The sequence below is a fragment of the Anastrepha obliqua genome, chromosome 3 (assembly GCF_027943255.1).
Source record: "Anastrepha obliqua isolate idAnaObli1 chromosome 3, idAnaObli1_1.0, whole genome shotgun sequence".
NCBI lineage: Eukaryota > Metazoa > Arthropoda > Insecta > Diptera > Tephritidae > Anastrepha > Anastrepha obliqua.
This window is the reverse complement of record NC_072894.1, coordinates 5438927-5457992: the sequence shown is the minus strand read 5'-3', so window position 1 is coordinate 5457992 and position 19066 is coordinate 5438927. Positions and strand designations below refer to the sequence as shown.

The 19066-nt window shown below is 38.6% G+C and overlaps 5 protein-coding genes across 7 annotated transcripts; 3 read left to right on the top strand and 2 right to left on the bottom strand.

The window, feature by feature from the left end:
* The first annotated feature begins 247 nt into the window (after positions 1-247).
* Positions 248-1161, top strand: LOC129241154 (uncharacterized). Its single transcript, XM_054877344.1, has 2 exons — positions 248-467; positions 532-1161. The coding sequence occupies exons 1-2, from the start codon at positions 368-370 to the stop codon at positions 663-665; spliced, it is 234 nt and encodes a 77-aa protein (XP_054733319.1). The 5' UTR covers positions 248-367; the 3' UTR covers positions 666-1161.
* Positions 1162-1650: 489 nt separating this feature from the next.
* Positions 1651-3360, bottom strand: LOC129240211 (germinal-center associated nuclear protein). The gene is made up of 7 exons (XM_054875856.1): positions 3141-3360; positions 3036-3075; positions 2792-2965; positions 2573-2734; positions 2295-2516; positions 2091-2231; positions 1651-2032 (listed from the first exon to the last, which is right to left on the bottom strand). The coding sequence occupies exons 1-7, from the start codon at positions 3157-3159 to the stop codon at positions 1753-1755; spliced, it is 1038 nt and encodes a 345-aa protein (XP_054731831.1). The 5' UTR covers positions 3160-3360; the 3' UTR covers positions 1651-1752.
* Positions 3361-4910: 1550 nt separating this feature from the next.
* LOC129240210 (G2/mitotic-specific cyclin-A-like) lies at positions 4911-8279 on the top strand. Its single transcript, XM_054875855.1, has 2 exons — positions 4911-7307; positions 7434-8279. Exon 1 carries the CDS (start codon positions 5527-5529, stop codon positions 7066-7068), a length of 1542 nt encoding a protein of 513 aa, XP_054731830.1. The 5' UTR covers positions 4911-5526; the 3' UTR covers positions 7069-7307; positions 7434-8279.
* Positions 8280-11996: 3717 nt separating this feature from the next.
* LOC129240209 (T-cell activation inhibitor, mitochondrial) lies at positions 11997-14349 on the top strand. Of its 3 annotated transcripts, none has more exons than XM_054875854.1 (3): positions 11997-12189; positions 12252-12809; positions 13226-14349. In XM_054875854.1, the coding sequence occupies exons 2-3, from the start codon at positions 12261-12263 to the stop codon at positions 14171-14173; spliced, it is 1497 nt and encodes a 498-aa protein (XP_054731829.1). In that variant the 5' UTR covers positions 11997-12189; positions 12252-12260; the 3' UTR covers positions 14174-14349. The 3 variants fall into 3 exon arrangements, with proteins under 3 accessions (XP_054731829.1, XP_054731828.1, XP_054731827.1); XM_054875853.1 differs by having other exon boundaries at positions 11997-12200; XM_054875852.1 differs by having other exon boundaries at positions 11998-12196.
* Positions 14350-17029: 2680 nt separating this feature from the next.
* On the bottom strand, positions 17030-18485 carry LOC129240417 (uncharacterized). The gene has a single exon (XM_054876198.1). It carries the CDS (start codon positions 18463-18465, stop codon positions 17101-17103), a length of 1365 nt encoding a protein of 454 aa, XP_054732173.1. The 5' UTR covers positions 18466-18485; the 3' UTR covers positions 17030-17100.
* Between the last annotated feature and the right edge of the window lie 581 nt (positions 18486-19066).

Below are 19066 nucleotides of genomic sequence, written 5' to 3'. Positions count from 1 at the left end.
TAAATAATGGCGCACCCAGTCATTTGTATACATGAAAATTGTTATGTGCGTTGCGACATAATATCTTCTGACTTTTAAAAACTTCCGCTCGCTGATTTTTGTAGCACGCTTGTGTAATCATTCTCAATTCTAATTGTAGATATTACATGACCAGTGCCCACGAAACCAAAAAATTTGGCTTGCAGGAACATAGTGTACTAGTTGCTTATTAAAAAAAAATCTCTGGCAACACTATTTAGAATTCGCCGTGAGTAAAGGGCGAATTTTACCATTAAATTTGTGTTATCACTTTCCAAATATTTATTGGATTCTTAATATTTCTTTTTTACACTGAGTGATTCAGAGCATACACACAGTAACGCGTAAAATGATTCAAAACATAATTGACTTCTGCAATTACTGGTGGTTCCGCTATCTTATGGTCACTGAGCTGTATATGGTCGAAAAATGGGAACGTGTTACTATTCGTAAGTAATCTTATGTTCCTTATAGTAACAAATTAATAATTTAAATCTATTTAATTTTCAATAGATGTTATTTTTGCGGTACTCTTTTGCCTATTTTGGTACTTTAATTATTCGGTGCTTTTATCGTTCACGGGTAGTGTACTTGGTATTACACCTATTTCCAGCATCGTCGAGCAACATAGTAGCAAAATTTTGTAACTATAGCATTTCCATTCAACATTGGTCAATCAATAATAGTGAAATATTCCATATCTGAAAATGTAATGGAAACCGTAGTCATAATAAGTGTTTTAAAGTGAACATAGAGCCACTGAATAACCAAAATATGTATTAACTCATAATGCCGCATCCTAACAAAGACAAAATAGCGAACGTTATATTTCATAAAGGGCACTGATCCTTGAAACATAACCACATCCACTTTTTTATTTACTTTTTGTCGTGCTTAAATAGTATGTTGTTGTAAGTAGAATCATCAAAAAACAGTAATTTTGTTATATATGTATATACAATATGTTAAATAGAAAACATCGTTCAATATGCTGTAATCGGAAAACTGTGAAAATGCTTTTTTAGGAAGCATTTTTGCCATGTATGTATAGAAATGCGTTTTATTTTTAGTAAGTATTTTACCCGACTCCCAAACATAATTAAAACAGGGAAAATTAAATTCAATAAATATGTAATCACTTCAGATTGTGACTTGTTGTCGGAACAGCATAAGGCATTCCTATATGGCCCATAATGTATGACAATTCTTGCTCTTCCTGATAACGTAGCCCGTTTTAACAGCTTTCCAGTGCAGTGCAGCCTATAAATGCTCCGCTTCAATGAGATGGACTAGAGCGAACGAGATTTGTGGTAGTAAATATGTTGCGTACGTCGGATCAGAGGTAAGCGTTAACCCGCTACAATATACAGAACGCGAATTTTCCTCTGGCAATAGGTGGTGATTAATCTACTGGGTAAGAGTTAGTGGTAATTACCTCTCGATGTAAATGTTCAAGCAGCAACAATATGTCGAGAGACTCATTTATGTACGTGAATGAGGTTGAACAAAGCAAATGTATTTGTATCTATTATGTCTTGCGGGATTTTGGTATAGAAAGTTAATTGATTTCATATTTTTCATCGTATATGCAAGAAAACCAAGTGTGTATGAAGCAAGTATGCTTCTACTAAGTCTTTATAAAAACTTCAAATTTTATTTTATATCAATTTCCATAATATTGCATTTCATAGTACAAACGCTTTTAAGATTTATTCTATAATAATTATCTACATATTAAATACGTTTTAAAAGCAAAGTCTCCGGCAGATAGATTTTCTCAATTTTTTCCTCGACAAATCGTTCACGCTTTTCTCTTAATACAGCAGCATTCAATTTAAAATCTGATTTCAGGAACTGAAAACTCGACTTGTCTTCGTTTACTTTGATATTATAGTATTCGCAGTCAGCTAACAAATCATCTGCGCGTTCATATAATACCAGTTTGCTTAAAAAGCTGGACGGAACAACCAATAGCTTACAATTATAAGCGTGAGCAAATACCAAATAAACTTTGCTATAAAAGGCAATATATGAAAATAATGGATCATTTGAAAAATTACTATAGTATATACCGTCTTAATATTTGCAACTTCAAAGCAGTTATTGCACTTAAAATATGTGGGAGTTTCTGGATCCCCGCAAGTACTCTGTAGAAATTTCCCTGATAATAACTTATAGCTATTTGATATGCTAAATCAAACCGTTCGCTTTTTCTGAAAATTTGAGTTAGGAAATAAGATTTCTAATTGCTTTGAAATCGTCAATAGTTGATTTACCTTACTTCATCAGGCAGACTCATTGCGCGATTTAGCGCCTCGGTCGTCTCTAAATTGAATAGAAGATACATCGCTTCAACGAAATTGCGTCTATTTAACTCGTTCAAATTGAGACTGTTTACATTAGAATCATCATAGCAACATAACGCGCGTTTCAGGCATTCTTGCAGGTGTTGATCGCAAATTTTTGGATCGAAATTATCTATATGCTCCTCACAAAGCCTGAATATATGGAACAGATATTTTAAAGAGCGTGAACAAAGTGGATAGAATTATACCTATAACGGCTGTAAGCTAAAAACATCACCATTGGCTCAAGCAACTTCAAAGTCTGTCGTGCATTGTAATTCTGCATCACCACCTCCTGTCGGACTGAACGTAACCGATCGAATACGAAATCATATATAAAATTATACGGCTTTCGTTTATCTAAGATTATACTAGAAAGTTGTTTTAGAAGCTAAATATAAAAATTCGTTTGTTAATTGTTAACTTACTCTTTTAATAAGTACTCGACAGTTTTTTGTAAGCAGCGTTCCGTGCGCAAATCCTTTGCTCTGGGCCCTTTTACGCCAGCAGCTGAACGCGCAAAGGCTTTCACCAACTTGCCTGGCACGTTCTTTTCGCCGTTTTTTAGTTCATAAAAATGTAAAAGTCTCTCTTTAATTCGACTGCAAATTTATATAATTGACTTATATCTTTGGCGACTTTCAGTTTAAGTATTCAATGAATATCACTTACAGTTTTGCTTCCCCTTCTGGACAAAAAAGCTCACAAGTGCCTAGGTGTAAAAATTTAAAGAGAAACATTTTCAAAATAAATAGATAATGCACATTTTAATGGTACCTCTAATATGGCTCGACATCGTTATTACGATATTTAATTTGTTGAAAATCCGATATAAACAAAGCTAAAATCTTCCAAACAAGGCGAATTTAATTATTTGTAAAGCTGTACAACAACAAACCAGCTGCTTCTCGACTTGTAGCAAAATAATCAAGGCGAATTGAATATCTACGGTGGTGCCATTAAAAACAGTTACTTTATTTTTCGCGATATTGACAAGTCTGACGTCAGCCCGGTTCGCAATACAAAACAAACAAAAGTAGGAAAAATTACATGATTGTGAAAATTCCGGGAATGGTAATATCAGAGAACGTAAATTCATAATCCATTTGCGCATGCAAAATGCCGACGGCAAATAAGCATGAAAGAAAAATGTACAAGTCTTCTGTTATTTTCTTTTCCCTAGCATATCTATGCAAACTTGAGGTTTACACGGCTCAGATTTTAAGTAATTTGCTACGTTCTAACATATACACACTTTTGCAAATTGACCACCCGCCCGCCAAGTCGTTATAATATGTTCCCATACAAGTAGATTATCTAAAATACATGTAACTTTGTGCCTTTGTACAACTGCTATCATCTTGTATAGACACGCCTTGGATATCACCTTCTATATGTAGATACCATTCTCGTTAGAGCGCTGAAAAATTTGCATTTTTATAACATTCGTCAGTAGTGCCATACCGGAACAAACATCGAACGGATCGCCATTGAGGTTAGTATTTAGTACGCTTTTCAATCATAAAATATTTACGCCAAATGTATTCATATATGTACATAAGACTAATTAAAAATAGAAGCCGAAAAGGATATAAGAGGTTTTGCAAATTCTAAAAACTCACTTCAGTTTAAATTATAACGTTTCAATTGAATTAATTTTAAGACAAATAATTATAAATATTTCAATCATGGAATTTTTCCACTAAGGAACTCTTTTCGTCAGTTATTTTCGGAGTGTTTTTTTTTTCTGTCAGCCCGCCATTTTGCCTATTAGCTGTTCATCATCCCATGATCTGTGAATGCTACCAAGTTTGAAACGAGCTCATGGGGCCACTCTCACTCAAAATTAAACAGTTTCTCATCTTATTATCTATGTTGAACATAACTGCATAGATCATAGATAATGCAAAGATGACTAGCTGCGAAACTCTTTTTTCGTGAGAGCACTGAGAAATGTACATTTTTTATAACATTTGTCAGTAATGCCACACCGGAAAAAACATTGAGTGGGTATTTAAAAAAAAAAATTGGGAAATTTTAGTTTCCACACCATCATTGAGTTTTGTATTTATTTAGTGTGCGGTTGCCCAGTTGGCTTATATTACCCGTATACAACTACATATAATAAAAATAAGCTCAACCCATAAGAAATGTTAACATAAATAAGAAAAAAATTCAAAAATTGGTGTGTAAATGAAATTATTCAAAATTGAAATACAAAAGTAATATAATGATAATAAAGTAACACGAAAAACATAAGTATAATTAAATACATAAAATATTGCGATTTTTTATTATAAATACATAAAAAGTGGGTTACAAAAAAAGCTGAAACAACGAACAGAATAAGTTAAAGCAGACAACCTATACTCTTGTAAAATTTCTCAAACTCAAATTCAATTCCCTTACCTACGCTTTTTAACCAAGAAATATTAAAAATAGAAGCCGAAAAGGAAATTGCATAAACTCACTTCAGTTTAAATTATTACGTTTCAATTGAATTAATTCTAAGACAAATAATTATAAATATTTCAATCGTGGTATTTTTCCTATAAGCGAAAACGAACTCTTTTCCTGAGTTATTTTCGGAGCATTTTTTTCTGTCAGCCCGCCATTTTGCCTATTAGCTGTTCATCATCCCATGATCTGTGAATGCTGCCAAGTTTTGAAACGAGCTCATGGGCGCGCTCTCACTCAAAATGAAGGAGTTTCGCATCTTTTTATCTATGTTATTATCTATGACTGAATTAAACGACGCTTTGAGCTGAGAACGACGGCGCAAATTTTAAAAATAATTTCACTGCCGAATGAAGAAATAAAGAAGAAAGAATTAAGTTTGTCGAGTGAGAAATTCACGGGTGTATAGATGTTAATTAAACTGACTGGTCACCGCAAGTTATACTTAAATAATAAAACAGCGCAGAGCCGAATGAAATATCCATTAATTTAACTGGAGTTCCAAAATAGCGTGGTGACCATAGAATTAAAAAAAATACTTTATTAAATTAAGGAGTTAAGTGATACCAGAAATTTAACCAATCGACGTAAATTAAATCGTGCCTGTATACGAAATTTGTCCGAAAACACGAATACCGCTTTGAATCGATCGTAAGTGAGAAAGAGAGACAAAAACGAGCAGTACATAAAAAAGGATCATTTGACAATGGCGACTTTCCACATACATGAAGATGCAGAGAAGGAGAATCCACAAATTCCTGCGGTATTAAAGGAAAAAACCCTGGGTGCCGGCGGCAATAGAGGGAATCCCTTTCAGCCTTCTGTACTTGGGGGTGCCTTTCTGCCAATTAAGGGAAAGCAGATTGACGGTATGGGGCGCGCTAACATGGCAGTGCTAAATGCAAATTCAAATAACGGACATGGACGCAAGGCAGCTGGTGGTATGGTGGGTAGCAAAGTGGCGTTTCGAGAGGTTGGGAATGCAAATATACACAATGATAATACCGCAATATTAGCAGCAGCGGCAACAGCGCGTACAGAGGTTACACAAGAAGAAAAAGAAAATAATTATATAGTCCAGCAAAATTGTCTTAACAAAAATAACTTTAGTGATGCTTCACAAAAAGGAAGGGTTTACGCTGACGATGAATGCGTTCTTGAATCTACGCCAATGTCTGTGTCCGAAGTGCTGTCGCCGATGTCCGTAGATCGTTCCCTAGCTGATATTACTCAACAATCCGAGGTGTTTGAGGATAACAATGACGACAGAAAAGTCGCTGATTTAACTACCGAAGCGGAGGAACGAGAACGACGCCTCCTCATTCCTCGTAATAATCGACAACGTTTCTATGAAGTTGTGGAATACCAAAGAAATATCTTGGAATATTTCCTTGAAAGTGAGAAGAAACGTCGACCTAAACCGTACTATATGCGTCGCCAGGCTGATATCAATCATTCAATGCGCACAATTCTCGTGGATTGGCTGGTAGAAGTGTCCGAGGAGTACAATTTGGATACAGAAACTTTATATCTTTCCGTATCGTATATTGACCGTTTCCTTAGCCAAATGTCAGTAGTGCGCAGCAAATTGCAGCTGGTTGGTACAGCAGCCATGTTCATTGCATCAAAATATGAGGAAATTTACCCACCAGATGTCGGCGAATTCGTGTTCATTACAGATGATACCTACAACAAAGCACAAGTTTTACGAATGGAACAGATTATTTTAAAAATTTTAGCATTTGACTTGTGCACACCGACGGCTTACGTGTTTGTCAACACTTATGCTACGCTGCTAGACATGACAGATAGACTCAAATTTCTGACTCAATATATTTGTGAATTGTCACTTCTGGAAGCTGATCCCTATTTGCGTTTCGTACCGTCGTTGATATCTGCTGCTGCCCATGCATTGGCAAGACATCTGTTGGATTACACGATTTGGACAGTTGAATTGGAAGAATTAACATCGTACTCTTTAGAAGACCTCAAAGAAGTACTCTTGCACCTCTGCAAATCACATAATGGTGCTACAAAACTAGCGCAACAGGCCATACAAGAAAAATACAAGGCCGATAAATATAAAAAGGTATCTACAATCAAACCTATTGAACTGGATGAAGAAGCATTCGAATTTATTTTACGCAAAAACAATGAATTGATTAGCAGGGAAGAAATACACGAAAAGCCCGCATTGGGGATAAATAACGAACATATACGGCGGACGGTCTCTCTGATGTTCAATTGATCCAAATCAGATGAGAGGACACATCTCAATACCTACTTTAAAAGGTTTTTGTGTTTGTTGAGAAACGCTTAATAGTCTTTGTTCATAATTTATGTTTTCTTTTATATTTTTGTTTGTGTTAAGGGATGGCTAAATTTTCAAGTCAAGCATATTTTCTCACGTCGTAAAACTTTAATTCGAAAATTAAACTTATATATGGTTGATGTAGTCTCAACACAAAAATATAAGGAATTTAAATGGTAAAATACTTAATTACTTAAATAAAATAAATAATTAAATAAAAAAATCCCTTGCAGTAAAAGTTAAGCTGTAATACACGAGTATTAGTTCGGCTAATAAATGTTATTTCATATTTGTTATTTCAGAAAATGTGAAAAATAAGCATGCAACTACGTCAATCATATTTATTTATAATTTACGCGACATGTATACAAACTGACGCATTTGCTGTAGTATAATAATATATCTATTCTTTCTTTCTTTTCTTCTATTTATTAAAAACAAAACAATTTTCAGTTGTTCCCGCCAATCCTTATCCGAAATATCATATGAAATAGTTTGTCTTGATTTTTAGCTGTAAATTTTTATTTTTATTATAAGTTGTTATTTATATTTTTGTATTTTTATACGATTTTACTTTCTTACATAATCACAACAATTTTAAAAATTCGCGAAGAATTAGTAATCCGCACTGGATTAGTAACCCGATTTCGTAAACAAAATATGAGCTTATTAGATACTGTAATGCATATACAAAATTGCAAATATTTATGTAATGTCGCAAAGGAGATATGCCCACTAAGATAATATATTTAAGAATTCTGACATACATTAGTGCACAGCTCTTTTGAAACATTGAATGCTTGTAATATGCGTTGAATTTTTTCTAGATTATCCATTAATAATCTCACTAGTAAAAATTTGTTCGAGTTGGTCCAATGTTGGCAAGCGATTTGCATAGGCTTGATCTTTGAAAATGTGGAGCATACAGCTAGGGTAGTATGATTTTTCCACGAGGTTTTGTTATGGCATTTGGTACTTGGACACAACCGATCGTGTAATTATTTTATTAAAATGTTTGGCTCTGTTTATAATATTTTGTTTATCAAAAAATAATATTGTAATAAACAAACCAACTGCACTAAGGCATATACATGTAATGCTAGCTATTTTTAAAATAATAAATATATTCAGTCAAATATGTAAAATAAAAAGTCTAATAATCTAACTCAAATGAAGGACTGCAGGAACAATTCGTCTGCAAACGATGTCGTTTCTGCAAGCAATTTTGCAACTCTATTGTTTGTCTACGACTTGTCTGTATGTCGATTACGTTGGAAACGCGTTTTCTTGTAAATGGATCACTGTGAAAAATGTTTCAACTGCTGATGTTGTAGCAGTATACTTTGCTCTGTCAGTGTAGGGTACATCGTCAAGCTCATCTAACGGTAGGCCCAGGAAACTAGCTGTTTCGACAGGTTGGGTCCAGAGGGAGAGGGGTGTTAGATGAGTGGGTTTGATGGGGCATGTGAAAAGGTGGTTAGTGTCGTGTGGGGTGTCTTCACATGTCGGACATATCGCACCCTAAATACAAAAGGGTCACAACTCAAAATACTAAGATTTTCAGGAGAGACGAAAAACGTTTTATGTAAAAATTATTGTAATATTTAAAGAAAATATTGTACCATCATGAAAATATACAACATTGAAGAAGGTTCTACTATATTTTTTTCAATTTTATATTATGTTTGCGAAAATAAAACAAAATTTTGATTTATGACTCTTTAACTGAAATTTTTTCGATTAACTAGTGATATTATCTTAAGTTGTGCCTTTTTAACTGATAAAATGTTGTAATTTTATAAGTTTCTTAACCTAATTGAACTCACTTTTCACAACTAAAGAGGCACAATGCAAAATAATATACCACGAAATTTATCACTTTTTACAGTTATAGAGGCAGAACTCAAAATAAAACTCTTTATGTGTAATAAAAGTAATCAGCTGTTCTTGAGCCCATTAACGCAACTCAAAATAATTCTCTTTAGTTGATCGTGCAAAAGCAACACACTTGACATAAAAATAGACATAACTGTATTTTTGCAGTTAAAGAACATAGTTATGTGAACGAAATATTTGCAGCAGTTAGAAATGTGTACTCTGAATTAATTTATGCAAAAAACTCAGTTTTGGAAAATTTTGAGTTGTGACCCTTTTATATTTAGGGTGCGATATGTTTACATAGTATGTCGGGGTCAATTCTGGATAGGTAGGAGTTTAACCTGCTACATTGTCCAGAACGTAATTGTGCTAATGTTACATTCTCGGGGAAGCTGAAGCTACTCGTCTGCAATGGGTGGTGGTTGGACTCCGATAACGGCATTCAGGTGCCGGGATCTTAAGAAGGTGGTAAATGTCTCCCGCCGAATGTCGTTAATTGTCTGTCTGTACACTGCCGGTCTAGTAATTATCGGTCTGTTTTGTCCTGTATCTCGTCGACGTAATTGAGGAGGTGACTCTAGAATTGCTTGGGAAACGGCTCAGGCTCAAGCAGGTGTCTGCATGGGTGGGACCTGCGGTAGCACTATAACAGAAACTGCTGGCTGAGCAGTCGACTGCTGGTGTGGCGTCGACTTTTTGCTTAAGTTGCAGTTTGACCTTCTTTGTCCAGGTGGTTGTTGTTGTAGTAGCATAAACATTCCCCATTCTTACATATGGGGAATGCTGCTGGAGTGACAGTCCTTGGTCGGATATAAATCCAGCTCGTTTCGGTAACGTAGAACCGACTGTCGTGGAAACGACAGATGATCATTTTGATTGGTTTAGATGATTTCATTTTGTTGATGACCCCCTGGAACCTTATCACTGGAGAAAGCAAGTGGCGCACTGTTGTTCGTCAGTTTGTGCAGCCGTTTAATGCACGACGCTTTGATCGCGCGGAGGATGCAGTATGAATTTCCGGCTAAAATAGCTCGCGCATCTCTTCGGGTCCGACGAAGTGCAAACGTTGAAGTTGATATCCTCCTTGTCTTGTGTTTCGTCGGGTTTGCCATTGACATTACAGTGGACCAGAGCTTACTCACACCAGAGGTGAATTTGCAAGTCTTCAGATGTTCTTTCCATTTAAACTAAAAGTTCGACCCAAATTGGAGGACATCAGAATTCGTTTTAGAGGCATATATATATATTATATATACCGGGTCGATTTGTGGGGAGGCAAAAAAATGGCCCATTGCTCTGTGAAAATCATATTCTCAAAATAAGAAACTTTGCCGAAGGAACCATACCTCTAAAACGAATTCTGATGTCCCCCAATTTGGGTCGAACTTTTTAGTTTCTTTTCTCATGTAAAGGCCAAAAATGGTGATATTTTGAAATGATTGTATGGGGAACCCCCCAGGGGAGTTCCAGGGGGTGTGCCACTGGCATGGGTGGATCGGCCGTCCAAAGTTCGTGGGGGTCGGTCATACATTTGGACTCGATTAGAGCACTCTAAATGGGTCAAAGTGGGATTTTTCGTTCGACCCAAATTGGGGGACATCAGACTTCGTTTCAGAGGCATGGTGTCTTCGGCAAAGTTTCTTATTTTGATCCCTAGAATACGATTTTCCCAGAGCAATGAGCGTTTTTCAAATGACCCGCCCTAATATATATATATAATATATAATATATATATATATCCTGCCGGGCAACAGGAGACAAGTGGTCGGACTATAAACGCTATAAATCCTTTCTGTGCACGTCATAACCATCCCTGGTAATCAGGGAGGAGCTAGCGTGCAGTTTTGTTTCTTGGACCGGAGCTATTTTGATTCCATGTCGGCTCATGAAGTTGACTATCTGGTTTATCTTGCTCGTTAGTCCGTTGCAGTTAAGTTGGAGGAGCTTGAATCTCCTCGGGAGTATTGTCATAACTCGGAGTGTGCGTGAGGTTGTCTCCGTTGGTCCTGCTGTGCGTTTCGCAGTTGCACGCCTGATGTTGATGGGCGGCCGCGCCATGGGGGGTGGTTGCGGGAGGCAGAGCTCTGCAGCAGGGGGCAACGAAGCCATTGCAAGACTTGCACTTGACTGATGCCAGGTTCCAAGGAACCCTGGTCTGACATACGGGACAGACTGTGCTCGAGACCAAGAGCTGTTGGTTTATCCCCGCACTGGGATTGGAGCAGAAGGGGTTGTGGGTCAGAGAGGGAGTTGTACTGCACCGGTGGGCTCCTAACAGTTGAGGTTTGATTAGTGGCGGCAGTTTGAAGTGCCGACGATGACGCCGTCGAGGCAGAGGGAGCAACACGTGGCCACAAACCGTGTGCACTACTCCCTTTGTGTCTTACGGCCTGAGAAGGTCTTAAGATTGCACCACCCGTTGCACTTGTTGCACCAAATCCAGGTGGAGTTCGGGTGGAGCCGTTTGTGGCACATGCAGCAGTAGAATACTTCTGGTGCAGCCCTTAAGAGAAGTATTTGGATCAAGCATGCTGCGTAGGATTGCTCCTGTGACGATAGATTGGGGGTGGGGTACGACACGTTAGACAGGGCTAGTTCACTGGGGCAGCAGTTCCTGGTCGGGGAAAACCCGAGTCATTTCGGCAACGTAGAACCGATTGCTAGGCAATGAAAATATTTCAAATCTTCGCTAATTGTTTGAAATATTACAACAACAAAACAAATAACAAATAAAAATATCATTTTGTTTTATCGTGGTAGATCATATCACTCTATATAACTATATATATAGATTCGCCTTGGTACGTATGACGTCAGATATCAAACTATGAAATTTGTCCCAACCTTATTTCTTTTAAATACAGAATCAAGGTGCGAATGGCTCAATGCACACACGAACGATTTGTTCGCCAGGCGCTCACTTCGAGATACATAGATGTATGGCTGTAAAATTAGAAATTTAGCAGAAATTAACATTGAGTGACATTGGCAATCATGTTTGTGTACATATTTGTTTACCAGCTGTTATCTGTTTTGTTTCTATATATTTTTTCTATGCAAATTCAGAATTGCAAAACGAAGTAAGCGTCTAAATTGTATTTTATTGCATAAATCAGAACAAAATTTATTGGAAACGATGGATATTTAAACGATTTAGGGATCAACATCAATTTTTAGCTAGTAAGACGTATGTATGTATTTCCTTCATCCTTCGTAAAACGTACTTATATAATTTTTTGTAGTTGGCAAATATGCTGCTCCGTTTTAATTCAGTTATTGTTAAAAGTAAACATCAGCTGCCACCTTTAACTTGGTCATATATTTTATTGCGGGACATAAGTACCGAATTGACAAACGCCTTGCGGCCATTTTACTTTGCGGTGCATCCTGATTTCTTTGGCCAGCATCCAATGCAGAGGAATGTCAATGAGAACTCTTTGAAGCTTTTAAGTGCGCATATGGAATCTTTATACGAGCGGAAGTATCAATCATTGTACGAAACTAAAACGTTACAGTTCTACATACGAGACGGAAATGCCAGTTCGCGAGATACCTTCAAACTAATCAAGGTAACATTGGACCGAAGTACAAACGATCCAAAGTTGGTAGTGCAACGATTGTTGGAATTATGCAACCTTCCTACGGACTATGTTAAATCTATTAAATCAATGCCTGTGACGGCAGCCACGAGTGCAACAGCAACAGCTGCGGGTTTCGCGAATGCCGCAAGTTCTTTTAAAGCCGGAACCGATTACAACTACGGATCCCAGTTCTCGGCCTTCGAAAGTGCTTTTTATAATGTAAGTTTACAAGTAATTTATGCATATGTGTAAACGAAGCTTTTTCAAAGAATAAGGTTCTTTCATGTAATATGTAAATATTTATTTGGTTTTATATTTATACTCAATACCACGCCATGGTGAGCTTTATACACAGCTCATTTCAATCAAATCGTTTTAAGATGTAAATCCTCGGTAATTTGTGGATTGCGTTTACTTCAACGTTAGTCACCTTTCAATGGCAAGTGGCTTTATTGCTTTTTTGGTGGCACAAGATCACTGAGGTTAGCTTTTAGGCATGATTTTTCGCACGTACACCGGTCGCAGATTTAATGAATACATACTATGAGTTTATCGTTTATTAGTTACTGTGAACCTCTTTTAATTAAAGAGTGTAAGTCAACGTTTTAAGATTTCTATTTTTTACTTAATTGCAGACAAAGAAAGAGCAAAAGAAAACACTGGATTCTTGGTTAAAAAAGAATGCACCATTGGCAAAATTGCGCACTGCTGAGTTGGATGACTTAAAAGAGGAGGTAAAAAAGTTGCAACAAGCTGTAACGAAGCGTTTGGATCTGAGAGATATTCGTTATGACTGCGGTTGGAATTATGAACATTTTCGGGGGTGCCTGAAATCCTTGGAACGCATGACAGACCTGCATGGTGATGATATGGGTGCGCTGAAAAATCGTATTCTAGTTTTTGCGCCGTTCACTGGTGTGAGCTTGGAAGGGCACATTATGTTATTTACTGGGGATGTGCTGACAAGTTGGATTGATTTCATAAAGAACATTCCAAAACACGACGAGTTTTTAAAGAGAGTCCCCTTCTATGAGAATACGCTCTCGCAGGTACTGCGCAACATAAAAATTGGGCGTAGGAAGTTTATGCCTAAACAACAAGCGCGCGAATATGCGGCACATTTGATAAAAGTGACAACGACACTTGGTGATTACCTTACTGTAAACAAGTTTCCAAAGTCCTGGCCACCCACGCTAGAAAACTATGAAATAGTCATTGAATCGGAGGCTGGTCCGTTAATGGTGAATCCTACCGGTCAGCTAATAGCACCAGCAACATGCCCCGGGTTCATGTTAATCGATTTCATTACCGCCAACTTGGATATAGCCAAAGAACGTACAGAAAAATATCAAACACAAAAGACAATAGAGCGGAAATTAAACGCGCAATGTATACAGCAGTTACGATTACAGACCTTGACAAAAGATGACTCCGTAACACCTGACAAAATGATAGAAACAATGAATAAACTACTAACATATAACGATAAACGCTTCCGGGAACTGAATCTGCACATAACGAACTATTACTCCGTACTGACGGATGGGATTGTTTGCATACCCTGGGACTTTGAACCAAGGTAGCATACGAATTTCGCGTAATAAGGAGGTAGAAAATATTTAATATTTTCTATAGTGATTTTTAGCTCTTGCAAATAGTATATAATACATGTTTTTTTTTCGATATATATTTTTTGTAATTCTAGAATATGACGACTACGCCTAAATAAAAACGAAAATATTAGTATAAGTAATAGAAATTTACAATGCTCTTTTAATACGTTTTTCCAGATTGGCACTGTAACAGCAATCCAATCCAATACAATCAGATAGATCTCCTCCACATGATCTCTCTCTTCTTAATGCCTCCAGTGCGTATTGCGTCGGATACTTTCAGGCTGCAGCGTGCCTTGACCTTAACAGCGGAACCGCGAAACTTACTTGGTTACATTAAGTCGATGAAAAGATCAAACAGCCCATCGTTCTACCTCTACTATACATAAGGACTAATAAACTGAACTGGTTTAGTGCAGCATATTTTACCCCTTGCCCTTCGTCACTGCAGCATCTCTATGCAGCTATGTTACGCCAATACTTCTGATCAGTGCTGGCATCGAGCCTAACCGTGTATCCAAACTTAGCTTCGGTTAGAAGCAATTAGTCGAGCGAGTGGAGCCACCTTAAGACCTGTTCAGCCCACCTTTAGACCGCTAAAACTCATTAACGCACCAAACGGTATGTAACCCCATGATGCTAACGTCAACAGGTGTCTTCACCCTGCACGGGTTTTATTTGGTGGAACGTGGCGATGCCTCCCCAAAGCACCCAACATGGTATATTTACAGTCCCCGGGCTAATCAGAGTAGTGTAACTCCCCCTCTCGTCACTTGTAATATTGATATTTCCAGATCAAATCCCTGAACAGAAGAGGATAAGGCAAGGGTGCTAAAGGGTAATACCTTTTCTCCCTTTCTTTTCAATTTCTATATCTCAAAGCTTCCTCGAATATCAAAGCGAGTTTCCTTGTTCTTATGCGCTGATAATTGTTCCATATTGGCATGTGACGTCATGGTCTCTTTTCGAATGTAAAGGTTTATATTAACAATCTTTGTAATTTCTTCAGCTCGGAGCCTGACATCAGATAAATGAAACTCTTGCAATGGCTGGTGCGACTTTTCGAGATGCTCTGGCCTGCGCACTATTCGAGCTTGAACACGTGATTTCTTTGTACCCTGCTTTAGAGGTCTGCATTTGCAAGCGCCCACTGTGGCGCGGCCGACTACCCCCACCAGGCCACAACAATACAGTGTACACCCAGGCCGCCGTAGACAACCCCACGCGTCCCTCACACCCCGAATTACTACTCTCATCGCGAGAAGTTTTAAGCTTCTACAACTGAGCTGCAACGGGGTCTTAAGTAAGATTGATGACGTAACCGATTTTATGCATCGACATGGAATGCTAAAAGCTGCGGACCAAGAGAAAAAACTGCACATTAGTTTCGCCCTGATCAGAGAGGGCTACAAAGTGCACCGAAAATAATGCGAGCGACACAGTTGTGGAGGCCTAGCGTTTATAGTCCACCGACTGTGCAGTGTCGGGTTTTCGATGAAGGCATCGACCGCAGGGACAGCACTTTAGAATGTCAAAGAATATTAGTTGGGTCAGGCGATGCCGAGTTCGAAATTTTTAATATTTACATACCGCCTGTTACCTGCTGCCCTGTTGGATATCACCCTGAAATTGGTGTACTCATCAGAAGTGAAAGCCGCTTGGTTGTACGAGATCCAGGACAAAACGAATATACATCTACTGGACCAGCCAGTGTTTAGACAGACAATAAACGACATTCATCGGGAGACCGTCACCCCCTTCCTAAGCTCCCGATCACCGGATGCCGTTATCGGAGTCCAACCACCACCTCCAGCTTCCCCGTGAGACCTGCGGAACACTGGCACAATTACGTTCTGGATACTGTAGCAGGTTAAACTCCTACTTATCCAGAATTGACCCCGACATACTAAACATATGTCCGGTATGTGAAGGCACCCCGCACGACACTAACCACCTTTTCACATACCCCAACAAACCCACTCATCTAAACCCCTCTCCCTCTGGACTCAACCTGTCGAAACAGCATGTTTCTTGGGCCTACCTTTAGATGAGTTAGAGGAAGACGACCGGTAATATACAGTACACTGACAGGGCTTGTATCACTGCTACAACAACAACCGATTCGTTGTAGATGACTTCAATGCGCACCACGATCTCTGACATTAAAGCCTGCTAAACGATTGTGGAGAATAGCCACTGCTAGAGCAGATAGACGATTCAGCACAGAGAAAGACGGCGTCCACGACAGTCGGTTCTACGTTACCGAAACGACCCGGATTTATATCCGGCCAAGGACTGTCACTCCAGCAGCATTCTCCGTATGTAAGTATGGGGAATGTTTATGCTGCTACAACAACAACAACGACGTCCAGGACAGTGGGTAACTGCAGCAGCTCGTCTGACATAACAAATAGAGCTGGTGTTATCGATAGCATAACTTGGCGACCTATGTTATCTCTGGCATCAGACCAATTACCCATGCCGACCTTGTTTCCGCGAATCACCGATCCTACGTTAACTTTAATAAAGCTAATTGGGCCGCCTTTGCGGAATTCACCGAGTGCAACTTCGCCGTTCTTGTGAAAAACTTTACTAAACCAATTTTTGTCAAAAAAACCTACCAGATTAAAGTTAGAAACCCCTACGAAATAGTTATAATGCTATAAAAGGATGTAATACCTGAACAATTTCCCTTGGATGTAAAATTAAAAAAAAACCAGACTTTGTATAAAACTCGATTGTATGTAGCTCGATTCCCTATACCCATATATGGTGAAACCATCCTCTCCGGCCTACATGGCCTGCTGTGCGCCTGCAACAGTCTAATTATCGTAATTGTGGTATGCAAAATATTTATTTCATTAAACTTCATAAAGCCAACTTTTTTTCGTCACAATTCAGATCAAATAACTGCAGTCCTCTATCAGCCATAGGCATTCATTTTGATACAGCTGGAAGTCCTCCGCCCGACGAGTGTACGCATGCTGCTCCGATTGGCTCCACATTGTCTGATTGCCGCCACACAAATATTGACGCATATTGGGGTCTACAAAAGCGACGTTATTGCCCACGAATAATACTTGCCACACACTTGGCGGTGCTGAGCTGTACACGTTTTTAATAAATGCCGGCACAGAGCCATTGCCATTGGGATAGTTGGTCTCCAATTTGATGAAACGTTTCCAAAACGTACTATGGAATGTATACTTGTTGCCCAGCAGGCGCTCCACTTCGAAGACTGAGCGATACTTATAGGCACTGGAATAGGTGCACATCAAAGTAGTTTGTGCGCATTCGCTTAGATAAGCGAAATTTCCCGTAGTGTTGCGAATACAAACAGCGCTGGCATTTTGCAGCGCCACCATAGATGCCGGCAGGAAAATACTGATTTGCTCCGAATACTTTGGTGGCAACTTGCCCATATCGCATTCGCTTAGAAGTTGTTGAACATCATTGTAGAGTAGCGAGTGAAAGTCTTTGTTCCTATTCAAAAAAGCCAAATGTGTTACTAAACGTTGGTTGGCGTTCAAACCCAAGCAGTTGAGGGCCGCTGCTACACTCCTATTGCTTTCTAGTAATTCCACAGCGTCAAATGCCACGTTCAAAATTTCTTCGAAAATATCTTCATTCAATCGCTCCAATTGGCTGAGAACTTGGCGTACCACGGGGTAACTTGTTTCGTTATTACAGATGGAATTTGTAGCGTTATAATTGACGGCATGCAACGGCACCTCAAGTAGTTGTGCGCTTCGTTCGATGAGATATGCACGAATTTCTAGCCCAAGTGAGCGAAATCGTTCTGAGCGGCAAATATCATGTCTAGACAGGGTCACATTCTTCATAGCCAAATACAAATCTATAATATTTTTAGGGTCGTAGTGCAACTTATTCGCTTTCAATTTCCGCCACAACACTTTGTAGGCAATGAAATGCACTGTGCCATTTTTTGTGTTAGCCGTGAATTCATTCATAAGATATAGCGCCAATGGCCATTCGCTGTTGTCGACCGCTCGCCACAAAATATTCTCCAATTCACTTGCGCCATTCTGTCCTTTGTTGGCACTGCTAGGTTGCCTGCTATCCACTGTATCCTTAGGCATCGAGTCCCGCTGAAGCAAGTCATTGAAGAGCCTCACATGCACATCCAACAGAGTTGAGTTATTGCCCAATTCTTGTTTATCCCTTTCTAACCCTTTGTTGCCTTGTGCCAGCACTTGATGCAGGAACAGCAGTTTAACTAATAAAAGCGGCAGTGCAGCCATTGTCGGGCGAAATGCCTCTTTGTTAAGCGTAAACAGAATACCTTCGAAAACTGCTGGTAGCTGCCGTTAAATACCTCCGGCAGGTGTAAATAAATGCGTTTTCTTATCGCGGGGAAATGCGATCTGAGATGCATTAAGCGCAAATTTACATTTAAGTGGCAAGTTTCTAAAGATCTCTCTTTAAATATTGACTTTCGAGTCGCAACATTGTTAATTAAATGCAACAATTTAACAGCCCGATGGATCAACCGGGGGTAGGCGGTGAAAGATGTAGAGCAGCGCACCGGAAATCATAGTTTGTTTTAAATGTATAAGTAGTGGAAAACTGCATATACATGCACATGTGGGTTTATCATTTCCGGTAAGCTCTATCTTATTAGATGGGCCTGTTTCTTAGCCCAAGACATGCAAATAATGCATACCAGACTATCACGGGAACATTTTATTTTTTATATTTATATCCAGTGCACCCTAGCACATTAGGATGTACTACAACTTTGTTTCTGTAATGAGGTTTTGGAGTAAAATGGATTTGAAAGTGGAGTAGAATATGTAGAAAAATTAAATTTATTGTAGCCGTAGCTGAATGTGCTTGTGTGTG